This window comes from Salmo salar, chromosome 07 (assembly GCF_965601325.2).
Source record: "Salmo salar chromosome 07, fSalSal1, whole genome shotgun sequence".
NCBI lineage: Eukaryota > Metazoa > Chordata > Actinopteri > Salmoniformes > Salmonidae > Salmo > Salmo salar.
Window position 1 is genome coordinate 61,536,868 of NC_138297.1, and position 27,464 is coordinate 61,564,331.

Sequence of the window (27,464 nt, forward strand, 5' to 3'; positions counted from 1 at the left end):
GTCTGTCTCTCCTCTCTCTCACTACTCACTGGCAGTATGTTGTCTGTCTCTCCTCTCTCTCACTACTCACTGGCAGTATGTTGTCTGTCTCCCCTCTCTCTCACTGGCAGTATGTTGTCTGTCTCCCCTCTCTCTCACTACTCACTGGCAGTATGTTGTCTGTCTCCCCTCCCTCTCACTGGCAGTATGTTGTCTGTCTCCCCTTTCTCTCACTGGCAGTATGTTGTCTGTCTCCCCTCTCTCTCACTGGCAGTATGTTGTCTGTCTCCCCTCTCTCTCACTACTCACTGGCAGTATGTTGTCTGTCTCCCCTCTCTCTCACTACCCACTGGCAGTATGTTGTCTGTCTCCCTTCTCTCTCTCACTACCCACTGGCAGTATGTCGTCTGTCTCCCCTCTCTCTCACTACTCACTGGCAGAATGTTGTCTGTCTCCCCTCTCTCTCACTACCCACTGGCAGTATGTTGTCTGTCTCCCCTCTCTCTCACTGGCAGTATGTTGTCTGTCTCCCCTCTCTCTCACTGGCAGTATGTTGTCTGTCTCCCCTCTCTCTCATTGGCAGTATGTTGTCTGTCTCCCCTCTCTCACTGGCAGTATGTTGTCTGTCTCCCCTCTCTCTCACTGGCAGTATGTTGTCTGTCTCCCCTCTCTCTCACTGGCAGTATGTTGTCTGTCTCCCCTCCCTCTCACTACTCACTGGCAGTATGTTGTGTGTCTCCCCTCTCTCTCACTACTCACTGGCAGTATGTTGTCTGTCTCCCCTCCCTCTCACTGGCAGTATGTTGTCTGTCTCCCCTCTCTCTCACTACTCACTGGCAGTATGTTGTCTGTCTCCCCTCCCTCTCACTGGCAGTATGTTGTCTGTCTCCCCTCTCTCTCACTACTCACTGGCAGTATGTTGTCTGTCTCCCCTCTCTCTCACTGGCAGTATGTTGTCTGTCTCCCCTCCCTCTCACTGGCAGTATGTTGTCTGTCTCCCCTCTCTCTCACTACTCACTGGCAGTATATTGTCTGTCTCCCCTCTCTCTCACTGGCAGTATGTTGTCTGTCTCCCCTCTCTCTCACTGGCAGTATGTTGTCTGTCTCCACTCTCTCTCACTGGCAGTATGTTGTCTGTCTCCCCTCTCTCTCACTGGCAGTATGTTGTCTGTCTCCCCTCCCTCTCACTACTCACTGGCAGTATGTTGTCTGTCTCCCCTCTCTCTCACTGGCAGTATGTTGTCTGTCTCCCCTCTCTCTCACTGGCAGTATGTTGTCTGTCTCCCCTCTCTCTCACTGGCAGTATGTTGTCTGTCTCCCCTCCCTCTCACTACTCACTGGCAGTATGTTGTCTGTCTCCCCTCTCTCTCACTACTCACTGGCAGTATGTTGTCTGTCTCCCCTCCCTCTCACTGGCAGTATGTTGTCTGTCTCCCCTCTCTCTCACTGGCAGTATGTTGTCTGTCTCCCCTCTCTCTCACTGGCAGTATGTTGTCCGTCTCCCCTCTCTCTCACTACTCACTGGCAGTATGTTGTCTGTCTCCCCTCTCTCTCACTGGCAGTATGTTTTCTGTCTCCCCTCTCTCTCTCACTACCCACTGGCAGTATGTTGTCTGTCTCCTCTCTCTCTCACTGGCAGTATGTTGTCTGTCTCCCCTCTCTCTCACTAGCAGTATGTTGTCTGTCTCCCCTCTCTCTCACTACCCACTGGCAGTATGTTGTCTGTCTCCCCTCTCTCTCACTACTCACTGGCAGTATGTTGTCTGTCTCCTCTCTCTCTCACTACTCACTGGCAGTATGTTGTCTGTCTCCCCTCTCTCTCACTACCCACTGGCAGTATGTTGTCTGTCTCCCCTCTCTCTCACTGGCAGTATGTTGTCTGTCTCCCCTCTCTCTCACTACTCACTGGCAGTATGTTGTCTGTCTCCCCTCTCTCTCACTGGCAGTATGTTGTCTGTCTCCCCTCTCTCTCACTGGCAGTATGTTGTCTGTCTCCCCTCCCTCTCACTGGCAGTATGTTGTCTGTCTCCCCTCTCTCTCACTGGCAGTATGTTGTCTGTCTCCTCTCTCTCTCACTACTCACTGGCATTATGTTGTCTGTCTCCCCTCTCTCTCACTACTCACTGGCAGTATGTTGTCTGTCTCTCCTCTCTCTCACTACTCACTGGCAGTATGTTGTCTGTCTCTCCTCTCTCTCACTACTCACTGGCAGTATGTTGTCTGTCTCCCCTCTCTCTCACTGGCAGTATGTTGTCTGTCTCCCCTCTCTCTCACTACTCACTGGCAGTATGTTGTCTGTCTCCCCTCCCTCTCACTGGCAGTATGTTGTCTGTCTCCCCTTTCTCTCACTGGCAGTATGTTGTCTGTCTCCCCTCTCTCTCACTGGCAGTATGTTGTCTGTCTCCTCTCTCTCTCACTACTCACTGGCATTATGTTGTCTGTCTCCCCTCTCTCTCACTACTCACTGGCAGTATGTTGTCTGTCTCTCCTCTCTCTCACTACTCACTGGCAGTATGTTGTCTGTCTCTCCTCTCTCTCACTACTCACTGGCAGTATGTTGTCTGTCTCCCCTCTCTCTCACTGGCAGTATGTTGTCTGTCTCCCCTCTCTCTCACTACTCACTGGCAGTATGTTGTCTGTCTCCCCTCCCTCTCACTGGCAGTATGTTGTCTGTCTCCCCTTTCTCTCACTGGCAGTATGTTGTCTGTCTCCCCTCTCTCTCACTGGCAGTATGTTGTCTGTCTCCTCTCTCTCTCACTACTCACTGGCAGTATGTTGTCTGTCTCCTCTCTCTCTCACTACTCACTGGCAGTATGTTGTCTGTCTCCCCTCTCTCTCACTACTCACTGGCAGTATATTGTCTGTCTCCCCTCTCTCTCACTACTCACTGGCAGTATGTTGTCTGTCTCCCCTCTCTCTCACTGGCAGTATGTTGTCTGTCTCCCCTCTCTCTCACTGGCAGTATGTTGTCTGTCTCCCCTCCCTCTCACTACTCACTGGCAGTATGTTGTCTGTCTCCCCTCTCTCTCACTACTCACTGGCAGTATGTTGTCTGTCTCCCCTCCCTCTCACTGGCAGTATGTTGTCTGTCTCCCCTCTCTCTCACTGGCAGTATGTTGTCTGTCTCCCCTCTCTCTCACTGGCAGTATGTTGTCCGTCTCCCCTCTCTCTCACTACTCACTGGCAGTATGTTGTCTGTCTCCCCTCTCTCTCACTGGCAGTATGTTTTCTGTCTCCCCTCTCTCTCTCACTACCCACTGGCAGTATGTTGTCTGTCTCCTCTCTCTCTCACTGGCAGTATGTTGTCTGTCTCCCCTCTCTCTCACTAGCAGTATGTTGTCTGTCTCCCCTCTCTCTCACTGGCAGTATGTTGTCTGTCTCCCCTCTCTCTCACTGGCAGTATGTTGTCTGTCTCCCCTCCCTCTCACTACTCACTGGCAGTATGTTGTCTGTCTCCCCTCTCTCTCACTACTCACTGGCAGTATGTTGTCTGTCTCCCCTCCCTCTCACTGGCAGTATGTTGTCTGTCTCCCCTCTCTCTCACTGGCAGTATGTTGTCTGTCTCCCCTCTCTCTCACTGGCAGTATGTTGTCCGTCTCCCCTCTCTCTCACTACTCACTGGCAGTATGTTGTCTGTCTCCCCTCTCTCTCACTGGCAGTATGTTTTCTGTCTCCCCTCTCTCTCTCACTACCCACTGGCAGTATGTTGTCTGTCTCCTCTCTCTCTCACTGGCAGTATGTTGTCTGTCTCCCCTCTCTCTCACTAGCAGTATGTTGTCTGTCTCCCCTCTCTCTCACTACCCACTGGCAGTATGTTGTCTGTCTCCCCTCTCTCTCACTACTCACTGGCAGTATGTTGTCTGTCTCCTCTCTCTCTCACTACTCACTGGCAGTATGTTGTCTGTCTCCCCTCTCTCTCACTACCCACTGGCAGTATGTTGTCTGTCTCCCCTCTCTCTCACTGGCAGTATGTTGTCTGTCTCCCCTCTCTCTCACTACTCACTGGCAGTATGTTGTCTGTCTCCCCTCTCTCTCACTGGCAGTATGTTGTCTGTCTCCCCTCTCTCTCACTGGCAGTATGTTGTCTGTCTCCCCTCCCTCTCACTGGCAGTATGTTGTCTGTCTCCCCTCTCTCTCACTGGCAGTATGTTGTCTGTCTCCTCTCTCTCTCACTACTCACTGGCATTATGTTGTCTGTCTCCCCTCTCTCTCACTACTCACTGGCAGTATGTTGTCTGTCTCTCCTCTCTCTCACTACTCACTGGCAGTATGTTGTCTGTCTCTCCTCTCTCTCACTACTCACTGGCAGTATGTTGTCTGTCTCCCCTCTCTCTCACTGGCAGTATGTTGTCTGTCTCCCCTCTCTCTCACTACTCACTGGCAGTATGTTGTCTGTCTCCCCTCCCTCTCACTGGCAGTATGTTGTCTGTCTCCCCTTTCTCTCACTGGCAGTATGTTGTCTGTCTCCCCTCTCTCTCACTGGCAGTATGTTGTCTGTCTCCCCTCTCTCTCACTACTCACTGGCAGTATGTTGTCTGTCTCCCCTCTCTCTCACTACCCACTGGCAGTATGTTGTCTGTCTCCCTTCTCTCTCTCACTACCCACTGGCAGTATGTCGTCTGTCTCCCCTCTCTCTCACTACTCACTGGCAGAATGTTGTCTGTCTCCCCTCTCTCTCACTACCCACTGGCAGTATGTTGTCTGTCTCCCCTCTCTCTCACTGGCAGTATGTTGTCTGTCTCCCCTCTCTCTCACTGGCAGTATGTTGTCTGTCTCCCCTCTCTCTCATTGGCAGTATGTTGTCTGTCTCCCCTCTCTCACTGGCAGTATGTTGTCTGTCTCCCCTCTCTCTCACTGGCAGTATGTTGTCTGTCTCCCCTCTCTCTCACTGGCAGTATGTTGTCTGTCTCCCCTCCCTCTCACTACTCACTGGCAGTATGTTGTGTGTCTCCCCTCTCTCTCACTACTCACTGGCAGTATGTTGTCTGTCTCCCCTCCCTCTCACTGGCAGTATGTTGTCTGTCTCCCCTCTCTCTCACTACTCACTGGCAGTATGTTGTCTGTCTCCCCTCCCTCTCACTGGCAGTATGTTGTCTGTCTCCCCTCTCTCTCACTACTCACTGGCAGTATGTTGTCTGTCTCCCCTCTCTCTCACTGGCAGTATGTTGTCTGTCTCCCCTCCCTCTCACTGGCAGTATGTTGTCTGTCTCCCCTCTCTCTCACTACTCACTGGCAGTATATTGTCTGTCTCCCCTCTCTCTCACTGGCAGTATGTTGTCTGTCTCCCCTCTCTCTCACTGGCAGTATGTTGTCTGTCTCCACTCTCTCTCACTGGCAGTATGTTGTCTGTCTCCCCTCTCTCTCACTGGCAGTATGTTGTCTGTCTCCCCTCCCTCTCACTACTCACTGGCAGTATGTTGTCTGTCTCCCCTCTCTCTCACTGGCAGTATGTTGTCTGTCTCCCCTCTCTCTCACTGGCAGTATGTTGTCTGTCTCCCCTCTCTCTCACTGGCAGTATGTTGTCTGTCTCCCCTCCCTCTCACTACTCACTGGCAGTATGTTGTCTGTCTCCCCTCTCTCTCACTACTCACTGGCAGTATGTTGTCTGTCTCCCCTCCCTCTCACTGGCAGTATGTTGTCTGTCTCCCCTCTCTCTCACTGGCAGTATGTTGTCTGTCTCCCCTCTCTCTCACTGGCAGTATGTTGTCCGTCTCCCCTCTCTCTCACTACTCACTGGCAGTATGTTGTCTGTCTCCCCTCTCTCTCACTGGCAGTATGTTTTCTGTCTCCCCTCTCTCTCTCACTACCCACTGGCAGTATGTTGTCTGTCTCCTCTCTCTCTCACTGGCAGTATGTTGTCTGTCTCCCCTCTCTCTCACTAGCAGTATGTTGTCTGTCTCCCCTCTCTCTCACTACCCACTGGCAGTATGTTGTCTGTCTCCCCTCTCTCTCACTACTCACTGGCAGTATGTTGTCTGTCTCCTCTCTCTCTCACTACTCACTGGCAGTATGTTGTCTGTCTCCCCTCTCTCTCACTACCCACTGGCAGTATGTTGTCTGTCTCCCCTCTCTCTCACTGGCAGTATGTTGTCTGTCTCCCCTCTCTCTCACTACTCACTGGCAGTATGTTGTCTGTCTCCCCTCTCTCTCACTGGCAGTATGTTGTCTGTCTCCCCTCTCTCTCACTGGCAGTATGTTGTCTGTCTCCCCTCCCTCTCACTGGCAGTATGTTGTCTGTCTCCCCTCTCTCTCACTGGCAGTATGTTGTCTGTCTCCTCTCTCTCTCACTACTCACTGGCATTATGTTGTCTGTCTCCCCTCTCTCTCACTACTCACTGGCAGTATGTTGTCTGTCTCTCCTCTCTCTCACTACTCACTGGCAGTATGTTGTCTGTCTCTCCTCTCTCTCACTACTCACTGGCAGTATGTTGTCTGTCTCCCCTCTCTCTCACTGGCAGTATGTTGTCTGTCTCCCCTCTCTCTCACTACTCACTGGCAGTATGTTGTCTGTCTCCCCTCCCTCTCACTGGCAGTATGTTGTCTGTCTCCCCTTTCTCTCACTGGCAGTATGTTGTCTGTCTCCCCTCTCTCTCACTGGCAGTATGTTGTCTGTCTCCTCTCTCTCTCACTACTCACTGGCATTATGTTGTCTGTCTCCCCTCTCTCTCACTACTCACTGGCAGTATGTTGTCTGTCTCTCCTCTCTCTCACTACTCACTGGCAGTATGTTGTCTGTCTCTCCTCTCTCTCACTACTCACTGGCAGTATGTTGTCTGTCTCCCCTCTCTCTCACTGGCAGTATGTTGTCTGTCTCCCCTCTCTCTCACTACTCACTGGCAGTATGTTGTCTGTCTCCCCTCCCTCTCACTGGCAGTATGTTGTCTGTCTCCCCTTTCTCTCACTGGCAGTATGTTGTCTGTCTCCCCTCTCTCTCACTGGCAGTATGTTGTCTGTCTCCTCTCTCTCTCACTACTCACTGGCAGTATGTTGTCTGTCTCCTCTCTCTCTCACTACTCACTGGCAGTATGTTGTCTGTCTCCCCTCTCTCTCACTACTCACTGGCAGTATATTGTCTGTCTCCCCTCTCTCTCACTACTCACTGGCAGTATGTTGTCTGTCTCCCCTCTCTCTCACTGGCAGTATGTTGTCTGTCTCCCCTCTCTCTCACTGGCAGTATGTTGTCTGTCTCCCCTCTCTCTCACTACTCACTGGCAGTATGACCCAGGGGAGCTAATTGCATGGTGTATAAGTGGATGAAGAGGAAGTCTGCTGCTTGTCTATCAGTCACTAGTCCAGTGTTAAACTCAGGAGTCATGTCCATGCTTATGAATCAGCCTGGAACTTAAGCATTTAATATTGTACTTAATATTGCAATTCCAATCTTTAATCTTGATACAGGTCTGTTTTAATGTGTGATTCAGAATGTTTTTGTGTATATCAATTGTTTTCTCTGTATGCATTTCCAATCTATTTTAATCAGCCTTGCGTAACATGGCCAGTCGCCAGTCGCTCTCCTCAACAGTTTGCCAGTGGGGGAGTTATGTCATTGGGAGTGAGAGTTTGACCCCAGCCTAAGGACTCAACTTTAGGCCCAGTGTAGATAAGATGTCTCCCCCTCATCCCTGCGAGGGTGGAGGCTTTAGATTTGGGGGTCAAATCAAACGATTCCAAGGAAATGTCAGAGAAATTTCAATGATGCAGCCAAACCTTTAGCAAAAGACAGGGAATTGAGAGTCTAGTCATGGCAGAAGAGCCTGTCTGAAGAGATCATGTAAAAAGCAAGAGCTGCAGGCTAGTGCAGGCCAGCTCAGGGTGACAGGGTATGCGTCCCAAATGGCAACCTATTCCCTATTAAGTGCACTATATAGGGAGTAGAGTGCCATTGGGGACACTTCCAGCTGTCCAAGGGGAGAGAAAATGAGGGCAGGCTCACAGATATTGGGACTTGGTGTTTATTACAAGAGGATTTACTCAGCTCACTGTGTGTGTGTGTGTGTGTGTGTGTGGTGTGTGTGTGTGTGTGTGTGTGTGTGTGTGTGTGTGTGTGTGTGTGTGTGTGTGTGTGTGTGTGTGTGTGTGTGTGTGTGTGTGTGTGTGTGTGTGTGGGGGGGGGGGGGGGGGCATGTGTGTTTGCGTGCCACACGATGGGTGTGTGAGCGATGAGCAGCAGACGTGTGAGGGTCCAGCGTCCAGCCAGCAGAAGTGACATTTCACTCTCAGCCGATGAAGTAAGCGGTTGTGAAAGAGTGTGTTGCCATGGTAACGCCAAGTCTCTACTTCTTCTCTGGGGCGTTGGTGGCGGTGGCATCAGCCGATTGGTATGAAATGGCATCCTTCGAGCCCCTGTTATCTTTAAAGACGTGGTTCATTCGCTGGCCGCGCGTACTGAATCCCAAACACTTCGGCCCTCATTCACAATCTTATCACAGTGTTGCCCGCGACTCCTACAAAGAAATCAAATCAAGCATGGCATTTCTGTTGCCCAACTTTCACGGCTGTTTCCATGGTGTGAGGGAAAGCTCTGTCAGCCTATCACAAGAATGACTGGGCTTCTTAGATGTAAGGGTTAAGTGAGATTCTGGGCAGAAAGAGCAGTCGGGCTAGTCATGAGACAGACACACACTCTGTTTCTCTCTTTCTTTCTCTCTCTTTCTTTCTCTATCGTTCTCTCTTTTTCTATCTGTGTCTTAAACACTCTCTCATACACACACGCACACAGGCTGGTCTTTAAAGAGATGACTTGGCGTGTGCCAGCTTACATGTTCCTGCCACGGACTGACACGTTTACAGGCGTCGTAAGGTTTTAAAGGCTGTGGCCCAGATCATAAGCTGATTAGTGTACCAACGCCTCGCGTGGCGGCAGCTAAAGCCCTTCTCCTTCCCTTGCCTCTGGGGAAAATACTGCACGGTTAGGGAGAATCACAGTGCCTCAGGCCGAGGCTGTGTCCCTGGAAAGGCCAGCAGTTCAGCTATATTGTTGTGCTTATGACTCAGTATTCCATCATGTAGGTTTGAAAATAATGTGGTTCCATAAACCATCTAGCATCCTTTGAGAAGTACTGTCGTCTATGGAGAGTAGAGCTGAATGAGGAGATGGAGAGAACAGGCAGTTCTATATAGTGAATGTGAATCCCAGCATGTCCCTGCTGTTTGACACGACATCAATCAACAATAGAAGGCAAACACACACTACATGACCAGAATGTATGTGGACACCTGCTCGTCAAACATCTCATTCCAAAATCATGGGCATTAATAGGGCGTTGGTCCCCCCTTTGCTGTTATAACAGCCTCCACTCATCTGGACAGGCTTTCCACTAGATGTTGGAACATTGCTGCGGGGACTTGCTTCCATCATCTAGAATGTCAGATTTCCCTTCACTGGAACTAAGGGGCCTAGCCCGAACCATGAAAAACAGCCCCAGACTATTATTCGTCCTCCACCAAACTTTACAGTTGGCACTATGCTTTCGGGCAGGTAGTGTTCTCTTGGCATCCGCAAAAAACCCACGTTAGTCCGTCGGACTGCCAGATGGTGAAGCGGGATTCATCACTCCAGAGAACGCGATTTCACTGCTCCAGAGTCCAATGGTGGCGGGCTTTACACCACTCCAGCCGACGCTTGGCATTGCGCATGGTGATCTTAGGCTTGTGTGCGGCTGCTCGGCCATGGAGACCCATTTCATGAAGCTCCCGACTGCTGACGTTGCTTCCAGAGGCAGTTTGGAACTCGGTAGTGAGTGTTGCAACCGAGGACAGAGGATATTTACGTGCTATGCGCTTCAACACTCTGTGGTTCTGTTCTGTGAGCTTGGGTGGCCTACCACTTCGTGGCTGAGCTGTTGTTGCTTGTAGACGTTTCCACTTCACAATAACAGAACTCACAGTTGACCGGGGCAGCTCTAGCAGGGCAGAAATTTGACAAACTGACTTGATGCTGCGACGTTGAAAGTCACTGAGCTCTTCACTAAGGCCATTCTACTGCAAATGTTTGTCTATGGAGATTGCATATCTGTGTGCTCGATTGTATACACCTGTCAGCAACGGGTGTGGCTGAAATAGCCGAACCCATTAATTTCAAGGGGTGTCCACATACTTTTGTATGTACAGTATATTGTATAATCCTTAAGGTTGCAATGCATTTCCTATCACTAACCTCTCCCCTTGGTAGAAAGTAGCAGTACAGTATTAATGTATCTCCATGGAAAGCACAGTGTAGGGGCCGGGAGGCGTCTGCTAGGGGATTGATGATGATCTGAACACCCACTAGAGAGGAGAAATGGGGGTCCTTCAGAAGGTCAGAGCCACTGCTGAGTGGCTAACGGGACCATCGGTTATCTCACGATCCTGACGGATGGGTGTACGTGGGGCGTGGTTGTGTCCATCTAGTGTAGCACCGATACGTCATAGAGTGTGTGTGTGTCTCTGCGTGTGTGTGTGTGTGTCTCTCTGTGTGTGTGTGTGTGTGTGTGTGTGTGTGTGTGTGTGTGTGTGTGTGTGTGTGTGTGTGTGTGTGTGTGTGTGTGTGTGTGTGTGTGTGCGTGCGTGCATTCTGAAACACCCTGGTTCTTTTGAAAGCGAGTATACAGTTCTTTTGTTCATGTATCAACCCATTCTTGCTTTCCAACGCCACACAAGTAAATGTTTTTATTTTCTGTTGGCATTAGACACCTGCCCAGTTCCCAGGCAGCTTTGGCCCAGGGGGTGAATTGCCTGGCATCCCACTGTCACAGGGGAAACGGAAACAGTTTTAGGTTTCGCAGAATCAATTGCTGAGTCAATGTTTTGCTTGAGCGCACAGCAGGCTGCACTGCTGCACTGCTGCACTAGGATCTCTGTTTGCAATGGGAAAGATTTGGATAGCGCACTGCCGATCTGCTCCGTTTCTTTTTTGTTCCTACCCCCCGACGATGCCCCCCATCCTTACCAGCCAATCCCCCCTGCAGCCTAGCAGAGAGAGCAAGACAAGCCTTTCTCTGTCTGTCTCCCGTGGTGCAGAAAATGCCTGCGACCCATCCAAACAGCATCGCTCTCTCTTTATCTCTCTCTCTTTATCTCTCTCTCTTTATCTCTCCCCCTCTCTCTCTGTCTCTGTCTCTCTCTCCCCCCCCTCTCTCCCCTCTTTCTCTCCCCTTCTCTCCCCCTCTCTCTCCCTCTCTTTCTCTCTGCTTGTGATCATGTAATAGAAGTGTAAATGTGACAGTGTAGTGGATCCTGGGCTGGGTTCAACAACATCTTTGAGACACCAGCGTGAAGCCAATGGAAAGCTCCCATGTGATGGACTACTCTAGTCATACCTGTCATTGGGGAAGAACCTGTGTGCTTTTATATCATAGCGTGCTACTTTTGAGAGCGTTTTTACTGCAATGATGGTTCTTCTGTCAAAGTGCCAGAGGCTGTAGATCACAGGTGTCAGACTCATTTCACGCAGGGCCGAGTGTCTGCGGCTTTTCCCTCCTCCTTTCTATTTGATTGATGAATTAAGGTCACTAATTAGTAAGGAACTCCCCTCACCTGGTGGTCTAGGGATTCAATGAAAGGACAAAAGGTAAAACTGCAGCCAGTAGGCCCTCCATGGAATGAGTTTGACACCCCTGCTGCAGATGACTCAATGATGGTGAATATTTGGCTCTACATAGAAAGTACCTGCCATTTCATTTTCAATCCAAATTGTTCTCTCAGTATATGAGACCACATGTGTATGTATTGATCCAGTTGTGTTCCTGAGACTGTTGATGTAACTGTGGTGTGTCTGTTTATCTGTCTCCCTTGCAGAATCGGCGAAGAGCATCCCTCTGCCTGGCAGCATGAACGGAGGTGCCCCCGTGCCCACCAGCCTCAGCGGGCAGCAGCTGGCCTCTGCCATCCCCTCCCCCACCGCCAGCAAGTCCTGGTGCAGCAAGTCCATGAACATGAAGCACAGTGCCACCTCCTCCATGCTCTCGGTCTCCACCTCGCCCTCTCACTCGCCCACCCCACCCCCCGCCTCCGACCGCCTACGGACCCCCATGACCGAGGCACCCAAGTCGGGCTCTGTCGCTAGCGGTGGCGCCTCCCAGAGATCCATGCTGGACAAGTTCCGGATGATCAACCCTCGCTCGGCCGCACGGACTTCGCCGTCGGTGGCCGAGATGGCCTTGCAGGAGGAGGATGACTTGTCGGAGTACGGTGAGGAAGGGCTAAGCATAACGGAGCCAACGTCGTCAATGTGTACTAGCAGCAGCAACAGCACCAAGCAGCTGGCCAAGACTGCCTCGCCCCCCTCCCTGGCAGCAGCCAACAAGGGCTGTGTGAAGGGCTCGTCGCCCTCCAGCGGCGGCACCAATAAGTCCCTGCCCCAGCCCAAAGAGAAGGAGGATAAGAGCAGGAGCAAAGGAGGTAAGGCCAGCACCCCTCCCAAAGAGGAACAACGGGAACCCATGGTGGATCCATCCAAGAAGACCTCTAAGATCGCCAGCCTCATCCCCAAGGGAGGCAAGCCTGCAGCGGGCAAGAAGGACAGCGCCATCGCCCCTGCCTCCAGTGGAATCCCCAAGCCTGGGCTCAAGGCCCCCTCGGCTACGGGGAAGCCGGCCGGCAGTCAAGCCCAGACCCAGGCCACCCAGGGTGGTAGTGGAGGGGGCAGGGAAGGGGACAAGGCCAAGGTGGTTAAAGGGGGCCAGGGGGGCTACTACATGCAGCAGCGCTCCCTGGGGGGCCTGGAGGGCCGTCGGAGCAACATGGTGTCTTCCACCAGCACCTCTGCCCTGTCCCAGCCCCCAGGGGCCATGGGGGGGAACGGAGCGGTGCAGCTCCCCCAGCAGCAGCAGCACAACCACCCCAACACAGCCACCGTCGCCCCCTTCATGTATAGGTGAGACTGTCTGTGTGTGTGTGTGTGTGTGTGTGTGTGTGTGTGTGTGTGTGTGTGTGTGTGTGTGTGTGTGTGTGTGTGTGTGTGTGTGTGTGTGTGTGTGTGTGTGTGTGTGTGTGTGTGTGTGTGTGCGTGCGTGATTGTTTTGTGTGACAAGGGGGCTGGGGTAGTGTGCGGTGGTCAGGCGAAGGTCTCTCTAATGATTGGTGTGTTCATAAGCTATGAAGAGTGTTTCTATTAGCTAGTTACACCATACCACTAGTATCCTGGGGGAGTAATCCCATCAAGCCAAGAATCCTCATCTGACAATCTTTGTCTTCAAGGCTGTTAACAGACTTGGACTTTTCTATAGCGGGCTTTGTAGGATGTTCACTTAAAATACAAAGAAAAATACACAATCAAATCACAATTACCCAAATGAGCTCTGGTGCACTGCCTTCCCCTCAGCTCTGGTGCACTGCCTTCCCCTCAGCTCTGGTACACTGCCTTCCCCTCAGCTCTCGTACACTGCCTTCCCCTCAGCTCTGGTACACTGCCTTCCCCTCAGCTCTGGTACACTGCCTTCCCCTCAGCTCTGGTACACTGCCTTCCCCTCAGCTCTGGTGCACAGCCTTCCCCTCAGCTCTGGTGCACTGCCTTCCCCTCAGCTCTGGTACACTGCCTTCCCCTCAGCTCTGGTACACTGCCTTCCCCTCAGCTCTGGTACACTGCCTTCCCCTCAGCTCTGGTACACTGCCTTCCCCTCAGCTCTCGTACACTGCCTTCCCCTCATCTCTGGTACACTGCCTTCCCCTCAGCTCTGGTACACTGCCTTCCCCTCAGCTCTGGTACACTGCCTTCCCCTCAGCTCTGGTACACTGCCTTCACCTCAGCAGGTTGTTATAGAATGACAGTCCAAACTAACCTCAGCAGGTTGTTAGAATGACAGCCCAAACTAACCTCACCATGTTGTTATAGAATGACAGCCCAAACTAACCTCAGCAGGTTGTTATAGAATGACAGTCCAAACTAACCTCAACAGGTTGTTAGAATGACAGCCCAAACTAACCTCAGCAGGTTGTTATAGAATGACAGTCCAAACTAACCTCAGCAGATTGTTATAGAATGACAGCCCAAACTAACCTCAGCAGGTTGTTATAGAATGACAGTCCAAACTAACCTCAGCAGATTGTTAGAATGACAGCCCAAACTAACCTCAGCAGGTTGTTATAGAATGACAGTCCAAACTAACCTCAGCAGGTTGTTAGAATGACAGTCCAAACACCTCAGCAGGTTGTTATAGAATGACAGTCCAAACTAACCTCAGCAGGTTGTTAGAATGACAGTCCAAACTAACCTCAGCAGGTTGTTATAGAATGACAGTCCAAACCAACCTCAGCAGGTTGTTATAGAATGACAGTCCAAACTAACCTCAGCAGGTTGTTATAGAATGACAGTCCAAACTAACCTCAGCAGGTTGTTATAGAATGACAGTCCAAACTAACCTCAGCAGGTTGTTATAGAATGACAGTCCAAACTAACCTCAGCAGGTTGTTATAGAATGACAGCCCAAACTAACCTCAGCAGGTTGTTAGAATGACAGTCCAAACTAACCTCAGCAGGTTGTTATAGAATGACAGTCCAAACCAACCTCAGCAGGTTGTTATAGAATGACAGTCCAAACTAACCTCAGCAGGTTGTTATAGAATGACAGTCCAAACTAACCTCAGCAGGTTGTTATAGAATGACAGTCCAAACTAACCTCAGCAGGTTGTTATAGAATGACAGTCCAAACTAACCTCAGCAGGTTGTTATAGAATGACAGTCCAAACTAACCTCAGCAGGTTGTTATAGAATGACAGTCCAAACTAACCTCAGCAGGTTGTTATAGAATGACAGTCCAAACTAACCTCAGCAGGTTGTTATAGAATGACAGTCCAAACTAACCTCAGCAGGTTGTTAGAATGACAGTCCAAACTAACCTCAGCAGGTTGTTATAGAATGACAGTCCAAACTAACCTCAGCAGGTTGTTATAGAATGACAGTCCAAACTAACCTCAGCAGGTTGTTATAGAATGACAGTCCAAACTAACCTCAGCAGGTTGTTATAGAATGACAGTCCAAACTAACCTCAGCAGGTTGTTAGAATGACAGTCCAAACTAACCTCAGCAGGTTGTTATAGAATGACAGTCCAAACTAACCTCAGCAGGTTGTTATAGAATGACAGCCCAAACTAACCTCAGCAGGTTGTTATAGAATGACAGTCCAAACTAACCTCAGCAGGTTGTTATAGAATGACAGTCCAAACTAACCTCAGCAGGTTGTTATAGAATGACAGTCCAAACTAACCTCAGCAGGTTGTTAGAATGACAGTCCAAACTAACCTCACTACCTCCATGTCCTGATGTCTTTGCCTGCAGCATTACCCCAAGGCCCTCTGTTCCACCTGACATAGTACAGCTGAACTTGTGTCTGAACCGTCCATCATTTGGGTTTTTATATGCAGCAAATGTCTCTTGTTTGCCACTTGATTTCTGCGAAGGAGTTCAACTTTGTTGAGAACAATACAAAAAAAAAAAATTATTAGGACAGTTGTTAGTGGAATTGAGAGGGAATTATTGGGCATGTTTGTTTAAAATGTCCTCTGCTAAAGTGACAGTTATACTCCAAGATGAATTTCCAGCCTTTCTTTTAACCTTACTTGTCTTATCAAATGCACCTGATCCCAATGGCAGCCCTGTCTTGTGCATTACTTTTGACCAGAGGCCTGTTTTTGACCATGGCCCACAGGTCTCTGCTCTAGGAAATAGGGAGCTATTTGGGACGCAGACTGCGTCTTGACTGATCTCTCATCATGATCCATCTAGAACAGGTTTCATGGGGAGACAGAGAAAAGAGGCCCTCATCCATCCCTCCATACTTCCACTCCTTTATCCGCATCCCGCCTTCTGTCATTGTGCCCACGGGACTGCATGTGGTGCCAAGGCTCGTTTGATAACCCTACAGTCACACACAGACACACGAGGGCTGGCCCGTCCAGTCACACTCCTGTGTACAACCAATTGAATCTCTGCATCCCTTGGCGCCCCAAATAAGCCCTATTATTAGAGTGAGAGTTGGAAGCCTTGATTCCAGACGGACGCCACCCATCAAAGCTAATTTCCCACCTTTCAATCTGTCGACTGGATGGGGGCCACTGCATAGGGGCTTTGTGATGTCAGAGACAGAGCCTGTGCATGATGGCGGGCGTGCTAACAACAGTGGGGGGGGAGATTCTATTAACGAGCCATAATCGGCTTCCGAGAAACTTTTCCCTCTCTTCTCTTTCTCTATAATTTCCAAAAAGGGTTCAACCTTGGCACAAAATGCACTCTGCTGCTCGCTGACTCACCATTGGGAATTTGTCTTAATCCGTCCAATGCACCTCGCCGTCTTGCCCATTAACAGGCATCCCTGATTACCATTCATAGGCAGATGCTGTTGTTCTCCAACCTGTTCTCCATCTGCATTAAATGGGAGACAAGCAACGCACAAAATACACTGTAATGTCATGCCATTAAAAAGGGATTCTCTTCATATCTCTCTCCTACTTTGTATTCATCAGGTCCTAATCATGAGCAGCTCAGCTACTTAACCAAGATGCAATCAACCAAAATGAAAAGCACGTTGTCTTCTGTGGCTCAGCAGCCAACAGGTTGACATGCTCAGTTCTACCTGATCACTCACACTCCTGCCTACCTCTCCCCTTCGCTTGTCCAATCCTGGCTATAGTATCCCATGTCTCCCTCCCTCCCCCTTTCCTCTGTTTCTCTCACTCCCTTCCGGAGGGAGGTGTGCCCCCGCCGACCTGCCTGACAGAGGAGGAACTGTCAGCGGCCTCGCACTTAGGGCCTCCCGCTGCGCCGCAATTTACCATCATTTCAGGGCCAATTAGGTTTCTTCCCTCTCCTGTGCCACAGCAGAGCAGCCGGGGCATAGGCTGAGAAGAGCAGAGGCAGCAGCAGTTAGCTGCAGTTTGTGTTTCGTTGATTACAGTCCCCCTGCCTCCGCCTTTGACAGCAGCCAGGGAGGTGATTGTAGGGCACTGCTGTGTGACGTTAACACTGTATGTGCGTCCTCTCTCTGACCTGATTCCACCTGAGATTCTCACTTGTGATTGGTTGTGCTGTGCTTTGTTTTGTTCTCAGTACATTTCTCAGGGTATTTTTAGACTGATTTGAGATCCTTGTTGTACATCTTTATAACATACATTCCTAAACTGAGTTGTCAGAATATATACCCTCCCCCAGTAAACAATTCATTTACCCATTCCTACATTTTTTGCAGGCTGTCAAATTGCTGCCATATTTCTGAATGTCTCTCTCTGTGAAATTCTATCTATGTAGAAGTAGTTTGTAGGGCGGATGTTAGAAACCGAGGTTTCACAGTGCTCAACTCATTGGCTGATACAGCATTCTGTGGATGCCAGTTTATCTGTGGCGGTGCAGGTGGCTGGGGAAAGGCTTTATTGTGGGTGTGCCGGTGAGGGAGAGTTATCTAGCAGCCGTCAGGACGTCTGGCTGGGTTTCTCACATCTCTGCCCAAGGCAAGGGAACAAACACAGGCTGCCTACCAAATGGCACCCTATTCCCTTTTTAGTGCACTACTTTTGACCAGGGCCCATAGGCTATAGGGAGACAGGGAATGCAAGCCAGTGTGTGGATTTTGACTCCACATAGGCAGGCTCATGCATGCACACACACACACATGTACACACAGATAGAGACAAACTTCCCTTCACCCACAAAACCTCACTTCATCTAAGAGATCCTCCTGAGATATTCATCTTCTTCTGTTGAAAATACGAAAAAGCACAAATAGAAGTATTTCAGTCCGGCTCCCGTTGGGTTTTTTACCACATGAAAACAAACGCTCTATGCAATGTGTCTCCTGAATAACCATGGCTTTGTTTGTTTCTCCCAGGACGTACTCCGAGAACGACTGTACCACGGTGGCCCCCACAGACCACTGCCTCAGTCCCACCAAGGGAGACCTGGTCTACAGCAAGACTGCCAAGCAGTGCCTGGAAGAAATCTCAGGTAGGCAACACTCGCTGACGTGTGTGTGTGTGTGTGTGTGTGTGTGTGTGTGTGTGTGTGTGTGTGTGTGTGTGTGTGTGTGTGTGTGTGTGTGTGTGTGTGTGTGTGTGTGTGTGTGTGTGTGTGTGTGTGTGTGTGTGTGTTTGAGGTAGCATGGGGGGTCCCTTGATCCCCACCTCACACGGCGAAGGGAAAAGGTCAGGAACGACTGGCGGACACTGGAGGCATCTGTGGCCCTTTGTTTACGCAGTTGCCGTTGGTTATGCCCCGGCGCCCGGCGTCTTGTTCTAGCTGTGGGGATGTGGCGGCTCATCCGGATAGACAGTGGCCAGAGGCTGCAGGAGACAGCGATAGCTAGAATCTGTATTGTCTGGGTGGTGGGCTGGGCTGCAGCTCAGGTTGGCATTTACACAGAGACTGATAGAATTTCAATGCGATGGAAATGTAATGTGGATAATGTCCTTTGGAAATGATGATGTGTTATTACGTAGCTTTGGTGTTGCAGGTCAGGTATCTGCCAAATCATAGTACATCTATTGTGACATAGAAAATAGATATTGCTGTGTATTCCTGCCTAGTGGGTCTGCATGTTAACTTAACATACTGCGTGTCTTAGGCCTTGCTCTACTATAAGCTGGTTTGTCATTTGGGTATGGGATAACAAAAGATTGTTTTGTCACAAAACAAATGACTCCCCAAATCGTCGTCTACAAAGGGAACGGTCCCTACATAGCTCTACTTTAGTCCACTAAATGTATGCCTTTACAAAGCCACACCTAAAGTAAAATGTCTGGAATGTTGTGTTTTTACATCGCCAAACCTGTAATATACACACTGTGGTCACGGCACAATGAGCGCCGCGGTCAGCGAGACTCCATTGAACTTTCTGCTTTGATTTGTTCATTTATGAAAATGTTTGGAGAAACGCTCTACTCAGAAAGTCTGATTTTTGTGTTTTTTGGGGTCTTTTTATGAACGTATGTAGATGATAATCTGAGGAGCCATGGTGGTTCACTTCTGTATCAGGACGATTGTGTTGCCCCCAGACACTGATCTTGGGTCAGTTTTGTTTTTCCCTCACTATTCATAAGGTTAGGATTCGGGGAGGGAAAGCAGATCCTAGATCTGTACCTAGGAGAAACTGCACCCTTGTTTTTTTTCTCAGTTTGGACTCCTGAACTGCTCCTTGCCTGGAGTGTGAGTCTGCGGTAGCCTCTATAGTGAAGGAAGTCTTTCAAAAAGCTACTTATGGTTCATCATCTTCGGGCAAAATTTCCTGCAGCACTGAGTTTACATTTTAATTTACATTTTGGTTGTTTAACGGACAGAGTAACTTACAGTCATTTCACAGAAGATCAGTGTAGCGTCAATGTAGAGGTAGACATACAGTACAAGTCAAAAGTTTGGACACACCTACTCATTCCAGGGTTTTTCTTTATTTTGAATAATAGTGAAGACATCAAAACTATGAAATAACACGTATGGAATCATGTAGTAACCCAAAAAAGTGTTAAACAAATCAAAATATATTTTATATTTGAGATTCTTCAAAGTAGCCACCTTTTGCCTCAATAACAGCTTTGCACACTCTTGGCACACATTTTAAAATGTCAGACTTGACTTGCCCTAACTAAAAATCTATCAACCCCGACAAAAATGTCTGGGGAGAAACGGGTCAAATTAAGATCCTACAACTGTAAATACCATCTCTGTCCATGGCAGTTAATGTCACCTTGGATATGGTTGCTCAGGGCAACTGCTACCATGAGTTTCTCTGCATCACGAGCTTATAGCATGTGTGGTCACATGGAGGCTGTTGTTTGTCTATGGTGTGTGTGTCTGTACTGTTGAGGTTATTAATACTAGAGGAAGTGTTGAAGCTGTTGACAGACAGTCTGCAGTCTTGTCGAGGCTAGAGGAGAGCCGGGGCTTTACTCTTTACCTCATTAACCCTATAACGTTTAATTAGCCTGTGCATCAGCGCAGCACGGCTATCAGGGAGCCGCAACTCGCAGGTGTGCTGTCCAAACAACTCCCAGTCACTCTGGTTTTTATCAGGGAAAGCAGAGGGAGAGGGGGGAGAAGGGGAGGAGAAGAGGGGGAGGAGAGGTGGGAAAAGGGGAGGAGAAGAGGAGAAGAGGGAGAGGACAAGAGGGCGAAGGGGAGGAGGAGAAAGGGAGGAGAAGAGGGAGAAGGGAAGGAGGAGAAAGGGAGGAGAAGAGGGCAAAGGGGAGGAGGAGAAAGGGAGGAGAAGAGGGAGAAGGGAAGGAGGAGAAAGGGAGGAGAAGAGGGCAAAGGGGAGGAGGAGAAAGGGAGAAGGGAAGAGGGAGAGAGGGAAGAGGGAGGAGAGGAGGGGAGGAGAAGAGGGAGAGGAGGAGAAGAGGGAGAGGAGGAGAAGAGGGAGAAGGGGAGGAGCAGAAAGGGAGGAGAAGAGGAGGGGTAGGAGGAGAAGAGGGAGAAGAGGAGAGGAGGAGGAGAAGAGGGAGAAGAGGAAGAGAGGAGGGGGAGGAGAAGAGGGAGAAGAGGAGGAGGAGGAGAAGAGGAGGAGGAGGAGGAGAAGAGGAGGAGAAGAGGGGGAGGCAGCAGTGTTGAACATGCGTTTTCATCCTTTGACTCTCTTTCACTCACACACATACAACCCAAGTACCCTGCGACTTGTGGTGAGGCGTTTCCTGAACTGAAGTGGGCAGACGTGGAGACTGAAGACACGTGCTTTGATGGTCGGCAGTAGCCACAGCAGAGGCTGCCACTACTGCAGCAGAGTCCAGGGAAACCAGCGAGACAAGAGAAAGGGAGAGAGAGAGAGAGAGAGAGAGGAGGGAGAAACAGATGAGGCAGAGAGTAAGAGAGAGAGCGGCAGAGGGAGAGGAAGGATAGAATTGCAGGCTGAATGCTAAAATGAACAGAGCGGAGAGATTGAGTGCTGGTTCCATTCTCTGGTGTGAGGAGAGGAGAGAGGGAGAGAAGCAAAGGCTCTGCTGAGCTGGTAATTAACAGGAGAGCAGAGAGGGAGAGAGGAATGAAATGCTCCCCTCTACTCTTAATAGAGAAAGATAAAGAGAGGGAGAAGCAGAGAGAGAGAAGCAGAGAGAGAGAAGCAGAGAGAGAGAAGCAGAGAGAGAGAGAAGCAGAGAGAGAGTAGAATAGAACGGAGGAGAGAGAGAGATGTAAAATCGCATTCATCCACACACCCTCACCGCTTCTTGCTGTTTTGAGGTGGAGGAGAGAGAGAGAAGAGGAGGAGGTGGGAGGTAAAGCAGTGTTTGTTTTCTTTGTTGGTGTGTGTCTGTGGCACCAGTTATTAGCTGGGTGACCATGGGAATGCAATGTCTGGAGGATGGCTCTGGACTCTGCTGTGCGTGAGGGGGGGGGTTTTCATCCAGGCGTCTGCAACATGCTCTCCATCCCTCCATCCCTCATTCCCTCCGTCTGGATGAAGCCTGGACCCTCGGTGAGCGCTGGACACGGGGCCACCTAAGCCCCCCCCACAGATAGAGGAGTCTTCACCTCTCTCGCCACCCTCTTCTCCTCTCACCTCCTCCGGCTCCCCAGCCACCACTGCCAGAATGTGAACGGGAACAGAGCCAAACAGGTGGACCAGCACAGACCCACTGACGAACAGAGAGAGAGTGAATGAGAGAAAGGAGGTGAAGATGAAGAGAGGCGCCGAGTTCTCCGTGTACCAGGGTGGAAGCCCCCCTCGCCGACCCCCCCAGCCCCTCCCAGACAACCTGAACCTCCGCAAGCAGCGCTCCTTGACCAACCTGACCCTGCTGAGCGAGGGCGAGCAGCGGGTGTACTCCTTCGAGCTAGATGACCCGCCCACGCCTTCCAAATCCTCTTCATCCTTGTCATCATCCCCAGCGCGTGGGGGCAGCCCCAGGAATGAGCCAGCCAGGGATGGCAGGGGTGCGAGGGGCACCAGGGCGCGCTCCCTGTCCCTCTCCCTGACCAAAGTTCTCTCCCAGTCGGAGCACTCCCTCATCCCTGTGCCATGGAGGTGCACGGCGGTCGGGCGGGCATCGCTGGGCGGGCAACAGCAACCGCCTCGGGAGACGCTACGTGGGCAGCTGGGGAAGCCCAGGGAGGAGGGTACGGATGAAGAGGGCAGCAGTGGGCGTTCGGACGACGAGGTGGCATCAGTGGCGGGCACCAGGGTCGGGGTCCAGGGTGGCAGGGAGAGGGGGTACTGGGCGGAGGAGGAGGCGGAGGGGGGCGCCCGCGAGGGCACGGCTCAGCTGGACAAGGAGGTGATCCTCACCATGCTGGGTGACCTGGAGCAGGTGCTGCACACACACCCACATTGTAAGTCTCTCACACACACACACAACCTTAGTCACACTCTCTCGCTGTAGTGTCAGGTAAAGGTAGTCATAGTTACTGTGTGGTAGTGGACTGAAGCTTGGGTAGTAGTGTCAGGTAAAGGTAGTCATAGTTACTGTGTGGTAGTGGACTGAAGCTTGGGTAGTAGTGTCAGGTAAAGGTAGTCATAGTTACTGTGTGGTAGTGGTTGTGTTATTAGTAGTGCTAACAGAAATAATCATTTTAGTAATAGTAGAAACACTGGTAGTAATAGCAGTAACATAAATAATCATTGTGGTATTATTGTAGTAATAATAGCAGTAACATAAATACTCATGGTGGTATTATTGTAGTAGTAATAACCGTAACATAAATACTCATGGTGGTATTATTGTAGTAGTAATAACAGTAACATAAATACTCACTGTGGTATTATTGTAGTAGTAATAACAGTAGCATAAATACTCATGGTGGTATTATTGTAGTAGTAATAACAGTAACATAAATACTCATTGTGGTATTATTGTAGTAGTAATAGTAGTAACATAAATAATCATTGTGGTATCACTGTAGTAATGTATGAAATGTACGCATTCACTACTGTAAGTTGCTCTGGATAAGAGCGTCTGCTAAATGACTAAAATGTAAAAAAAAAAGTAAAACAAATACGTATGAAAATTCCCTGAAGTAAGTAACATAAATACTAATTGTGGTATTATTGTAGTAGTAATAGTATTAACATAAATAATCATTGTGCTATCACTGTAGTAGTAATAGTATTAACATAAATACTCATTGTGGTATTATTGTAGTAGTAATAGTAGTAACATAAATAATCACTGTAGTAGTAATAGTAGTAACATAAATAATCACTGTAGTAGTAATAGTAGTAGTAACATAAATACTCATTGTGGTATTATTGTAGTAGTAATAGTAGTAACATAAATAATCACTGTAGTAGTAATAGTAGTAACATAAATACTCATGGTGGTATTATTGTAGTAGTAATAGTAGTAACATAAATACTCATTGTGGTATTATTGTAGTAGTAATAGTAGTAACATAAATAATCACTGTAGTAGTAATAGTAGTAACATAAATACTCATTGTGGTATTATTGTAGTAGTAATAGTAGTAACATAAATAATCACTGTAGTAGTAATAGTAGTAACATAAACAATCATTGTGGTATTATTGTAGTAGTAATAGTAGTAACATAAATAATCACTGTAGTAGTAATAGTAGTAACATAAATAATCATTGTGGTATTGTTGTAGTAGTAATAGTAGTAACATAAATAATCACTGTAGTAGCAATAGTAGTAACATAAATAATCACTGTAGTAGTAATAGCTTGTATTGCACTGAAAAAGCCCAGCCCCAAATTCTCCCATTCTTGAAGAGGTACCAGTGCTGTTGCCAGCTGCAGCGTACGCGCTCCCTCCCTGCCTGTGAATACAACAGTGACAGTGATCCATCCATACTATCCCTGTCTGTGTGATCTATCCAGATAGTTACAGTACCTCCTAAAGCCCATTTCCACACAAAGTTGGCAGTAAAAGTGCCCAGCCTGCCCAGCTGCAGTATAGTACAGTATGGCAGCTCAGGGTTTTGCCTCAGGGAACGATATATTGGATGTGGTTTAACAAGCAGCTCAGTGCTGTACTGCCTGTTAGGACAGAACTCAGCAGCACAGGTTTTAGCTGGGAGAAGTCATAACACTCTGGATCCAGTTTGTCCTTCCTCTCAGGCGTGTGGCTGCAGCAAGCTGCGGAGAGTTGACACATGCTATCTAACACAGAGAGGATTGTGGGTGACAATAGAAATGGGTTTGAATGATTTGAGTTGACATTCTCTGCACGAAGGCGTATTCAGAGTTTGGTGCATGCGAGCAAGCCTTGCCGAGCCCCTGGTGTGTTTTGTGAGACACGGTGTTAGCTGGACTCATTAGGATGTGTGGAGCAGGGAGTGGTGTTCACTCTCTCCAGGAGAGGTGCGGGCCTCAAGCTAAAGAGAACATGCATTATTGAACAGAGGGAGAGTGATACTAGGCAGCTGCTGAACCTGTGGCCTGTGGTGGTGTTGGGTGTGTGTGTGTGTGTGCGTGTGTGTGTTTGTGTGTGTGCACGCATCTGTGTGTAAATGCTGGTGTGTGTGTGTTCATATTTGTGTGGGTCAACCTGTGGCTTGCGGTGCTGTCGCTGCATCGTAGCATGATTGTTGTGCTCAGCAGGGACTTGAATAGCGATGCATCTGACTGTGGCTGAGATCACCTCCCCTGGTACCACGTTGTCAAGTGGTGCTTGCAGCTATATTCCCCCCGTCATAAACAGTCTAGAATGAGGTTCACGGCTTTTGTTACTCAAACATTCATATCATTTAGATACAAATAATGTTATTGATCTCTAGATTTCCAGTGAACACGGTGCGGGAGGAATCTAAGACCTAAACCTTTCCTCATAATCTCTTAACACCTATTTCCTTTTTTACAATCTGGTTTAATAACGGCATCAATAGTATAATTTCTTTTTAACAGTATTATTTGCGGCAAATACCAAATTATTAATGTTTACATATTAATATTTACATACTTCCCACTTATTTCGACATCAATATTATTACCTTTCGCTCCCAAAATCTAATCTGACCGCCTTTGAGTATAAAATGAATGGTACATATTACCTGTTGGGTGTGCCTATGGGGAGTGGTGGTGGGTGATGGTGATGGTAGTGAGTGGTGGTGGTGGTGAGTGATGGTGGTGGGTGGTGGTGAGTGATGGTAGTGAGTGATGGTGAGTGGTGGTGAGTGATGGTAGTGGGTGATGGTGGTGGGTGGTGGTGAGTGATGGTGGTGAGTGATGATGGTGGTGAGTGGTGAGTGGTGGGTGGTGAGTGGTGGTGAGTGGTGATGGTGGTGAGTGATGGAAGTGACTGATGGAAGTGACTGATGGTAGTGAGTGATGGTAGTGAGTGATGGTAGTGAGTGATAATAGTGAGTGATGGTAGTGAGTGATGGTGTAATAACAGAGCAGCACTCTGCTTTAGGTGAATGCTCCACTCCATTACCGCTCTATGACTCACTCCCCGCGGCTAAATCACTGAGAGCATGGTTGCATCCTAAATAGCACCCTTTTCCCTATTTAGTTCCCTATGTAGTGCACTATTTTTAACCAGGGCCCATAACCCACTATAGGGAATAGGGGGCCAGTTGGGATGCACACTGTGTCCAGCCCTGATCCCCCCCCAGGGCCAACCCTGTTTGTGTCCCTTTATAATTGGACTGTGATTGGATCTTTGTCGGCGAGGATAGGGTGAAGCGAGGAGACGAATAGAGAGAGGGATGAAGATGTATTGCAGTTTTGAGACTGTCTCTCAGACCAACTTGCCACACCCCACCCACACAGACATGATATGAGCATTCCTCCTCACTTCTCTCTCTCTGCTCTCTCTCTCTGCTCCCTCTCTCTCTGCTCTCTCTCTCTCTGCTCTCTCTCTCTCTCGCTCTTTCTGCTCTCGCTCTTTCTGCTCTCTCTCTCTCTGCTCTCTCTCTCTCTCTCGCTCTCTCGCTCTCCCTCTCTATATCCTTTCAGCTGACAGTGAGACACACAACAGTCAAATTAAAGGGCTCTAAAAGCCATTCAATGTCCTATTGAGTACATTATACAAGGCTGTCCTATTGAGTACATTATACAAGGCTGTCCTATTGAGTACATTATACAAGGCTGTCCTATTGAGTACATTATACAAGGCTGTCCTATTGAGTACATTATACAAGGCTGTCCTATTGAGTACATTATACAAGGCTGTCCTATTGAGTACATTATACAAGGCTGTCCTATTGAGTACATTATACAAGGCTGTCCTATTGAGTACATTATACAAGGCTGTCCTATTGAGTACATTATACAAGGCTGTCCTATTGAGTACATTATACAAGGCTGTCCTATTGAGTACATTATACAAGGCTGTCCTATTGAGTACATTATACAAGGCTGTCCAGCTCTTTTGTGTTCCCTTTTAAGTCTGAAACCGTAGACGGCATAGGGAGGCATTGATTGGCCACCCCCGTGGCTCGGGGTTAACGGATGCTGCCTGGGCTTGGTCCCACCTCAGATCTTAACAGCCTCCCTGAAAGGACTGATTCTGAACCGGACTCACGTCTATGGGGTCAGGGGTCAGGGTGAAATAGTCCAAAATTGTGTGTGTGTGTACACGTTTTACTGTACCTGTGAGTACCAGATTTCCTCACAAGAATAGTAAATCAACAAAAATCTGAGAAGTGAGGACATTTTTCCAGTCCTCACTTGTAAAAAGGCTATTTTAGGCTCAGGAGTTAGGTTTAGGGTTAGGGTTAAAATTAGTTAGGTTTAGGCGCTACGGTAAGGTTTAGGGTTCAGGTTAGGGTTAGGTTTAGAGTTAGGGTTAAAATTAGAGTTAGGTTTAGGCGCTATGATAAGGTGTAGGGTTCAGGTTAGGGTTAGGTTTAGGGGTATAGTAAGACATAGCTGTGTGTGAGTGTGTGTATATAATAAGTAATTAGATGGGTGATTATATTTGTCCTGTTTCACACATGTACCTGTGTGTATAATTATGCATGGGGGAAATGGAAATGTGTTTTTTTGCCTATCCCAGCTCCCCCTGAGACACCCTCGGAGTGTGTGTGTGTGTGTGTGTGTGCGCGTGTGCGTGTGTGCGCAAGCTGTATCAGTCCTCTTGACAGAAGCAGTGATGCGTGAACACAGTTTAGAGGTGCCGCTCACCAGCTCTTCCAAAATCAGGTCAGCTTTGAAGGTTGCTGACAGAGTTTGATGGACTCCGTACTCACTATGTATGTACTTTATAACACAATGAAAGCATTCACTCTGCGTTGTATGTTGGGGTGATGCACCAAACGGTAAGTTAATATTCAGCTTGTGTGGAGTATATTCGTTCTCTAAATGTTAAGCGCTGGTTGACTGTTTAGTGAACAAAAAGTTCAACACAAAGGAACATGACAAGCCATTTTAAAAACCCACACGCATTCACCACATTTGGCCCAGTGTTGGCGTGGTTACAGCATTCCAATATGAAATAGAAAAAGCATGAAAACTTTATCAGCAGCGCTGACACATTCTGTTATTCCCTCATTAGACGCGTGTGCCGACTCATTCTGCAACGCTCCTTTGAGGAGACGGGTTGTTTTTTTGTTGTGCCTTGAAACTGGAAACTGCTGTGACTGGCATCCATTTTGGGTCTCCCACAACTCATGTTAATTACCAGCCCATGGTGTCCGCT

At 48.8% G+C, this 27,464-nt stretch overlaps 1 protein-coding gene across 21 annotated transcripts in view; it reads left to right on the plus strand.

The window, feature by feature from the left end:
• Window positions 1–27,464, plus strand: part of LOC106609740 (neuron navigator 3) — a 238,463-nt gene that overhangs the window by 119,678 nt on the left and 91,321 nt on the right. For 17 of the 21 annotated variants that reach the window (XM_082977814.1, XM_082977810.1, XM_082977811.1 and 14 more), the window contains 2 exons: window positions 11,755–12,832; window positions 17,775–17,890. In XM_082977814.1, coding sequence (XP_082833940.1) covers window positions 11,755–12,832; window positions 17,775–17,890 — 1,194 coding nt within the window. Of the gene's footprint in view, window positions 1–11,754; window positions 12,833–17,774; window positions 17,891–20,476; window positions 22,196–27,464 lie in introns of those variants that run through there. The other 4 variants (XM_082977825.1, XM_082977826.1, XM_082977830.1 and 1 more) reach the window with 3 other exon arrangements.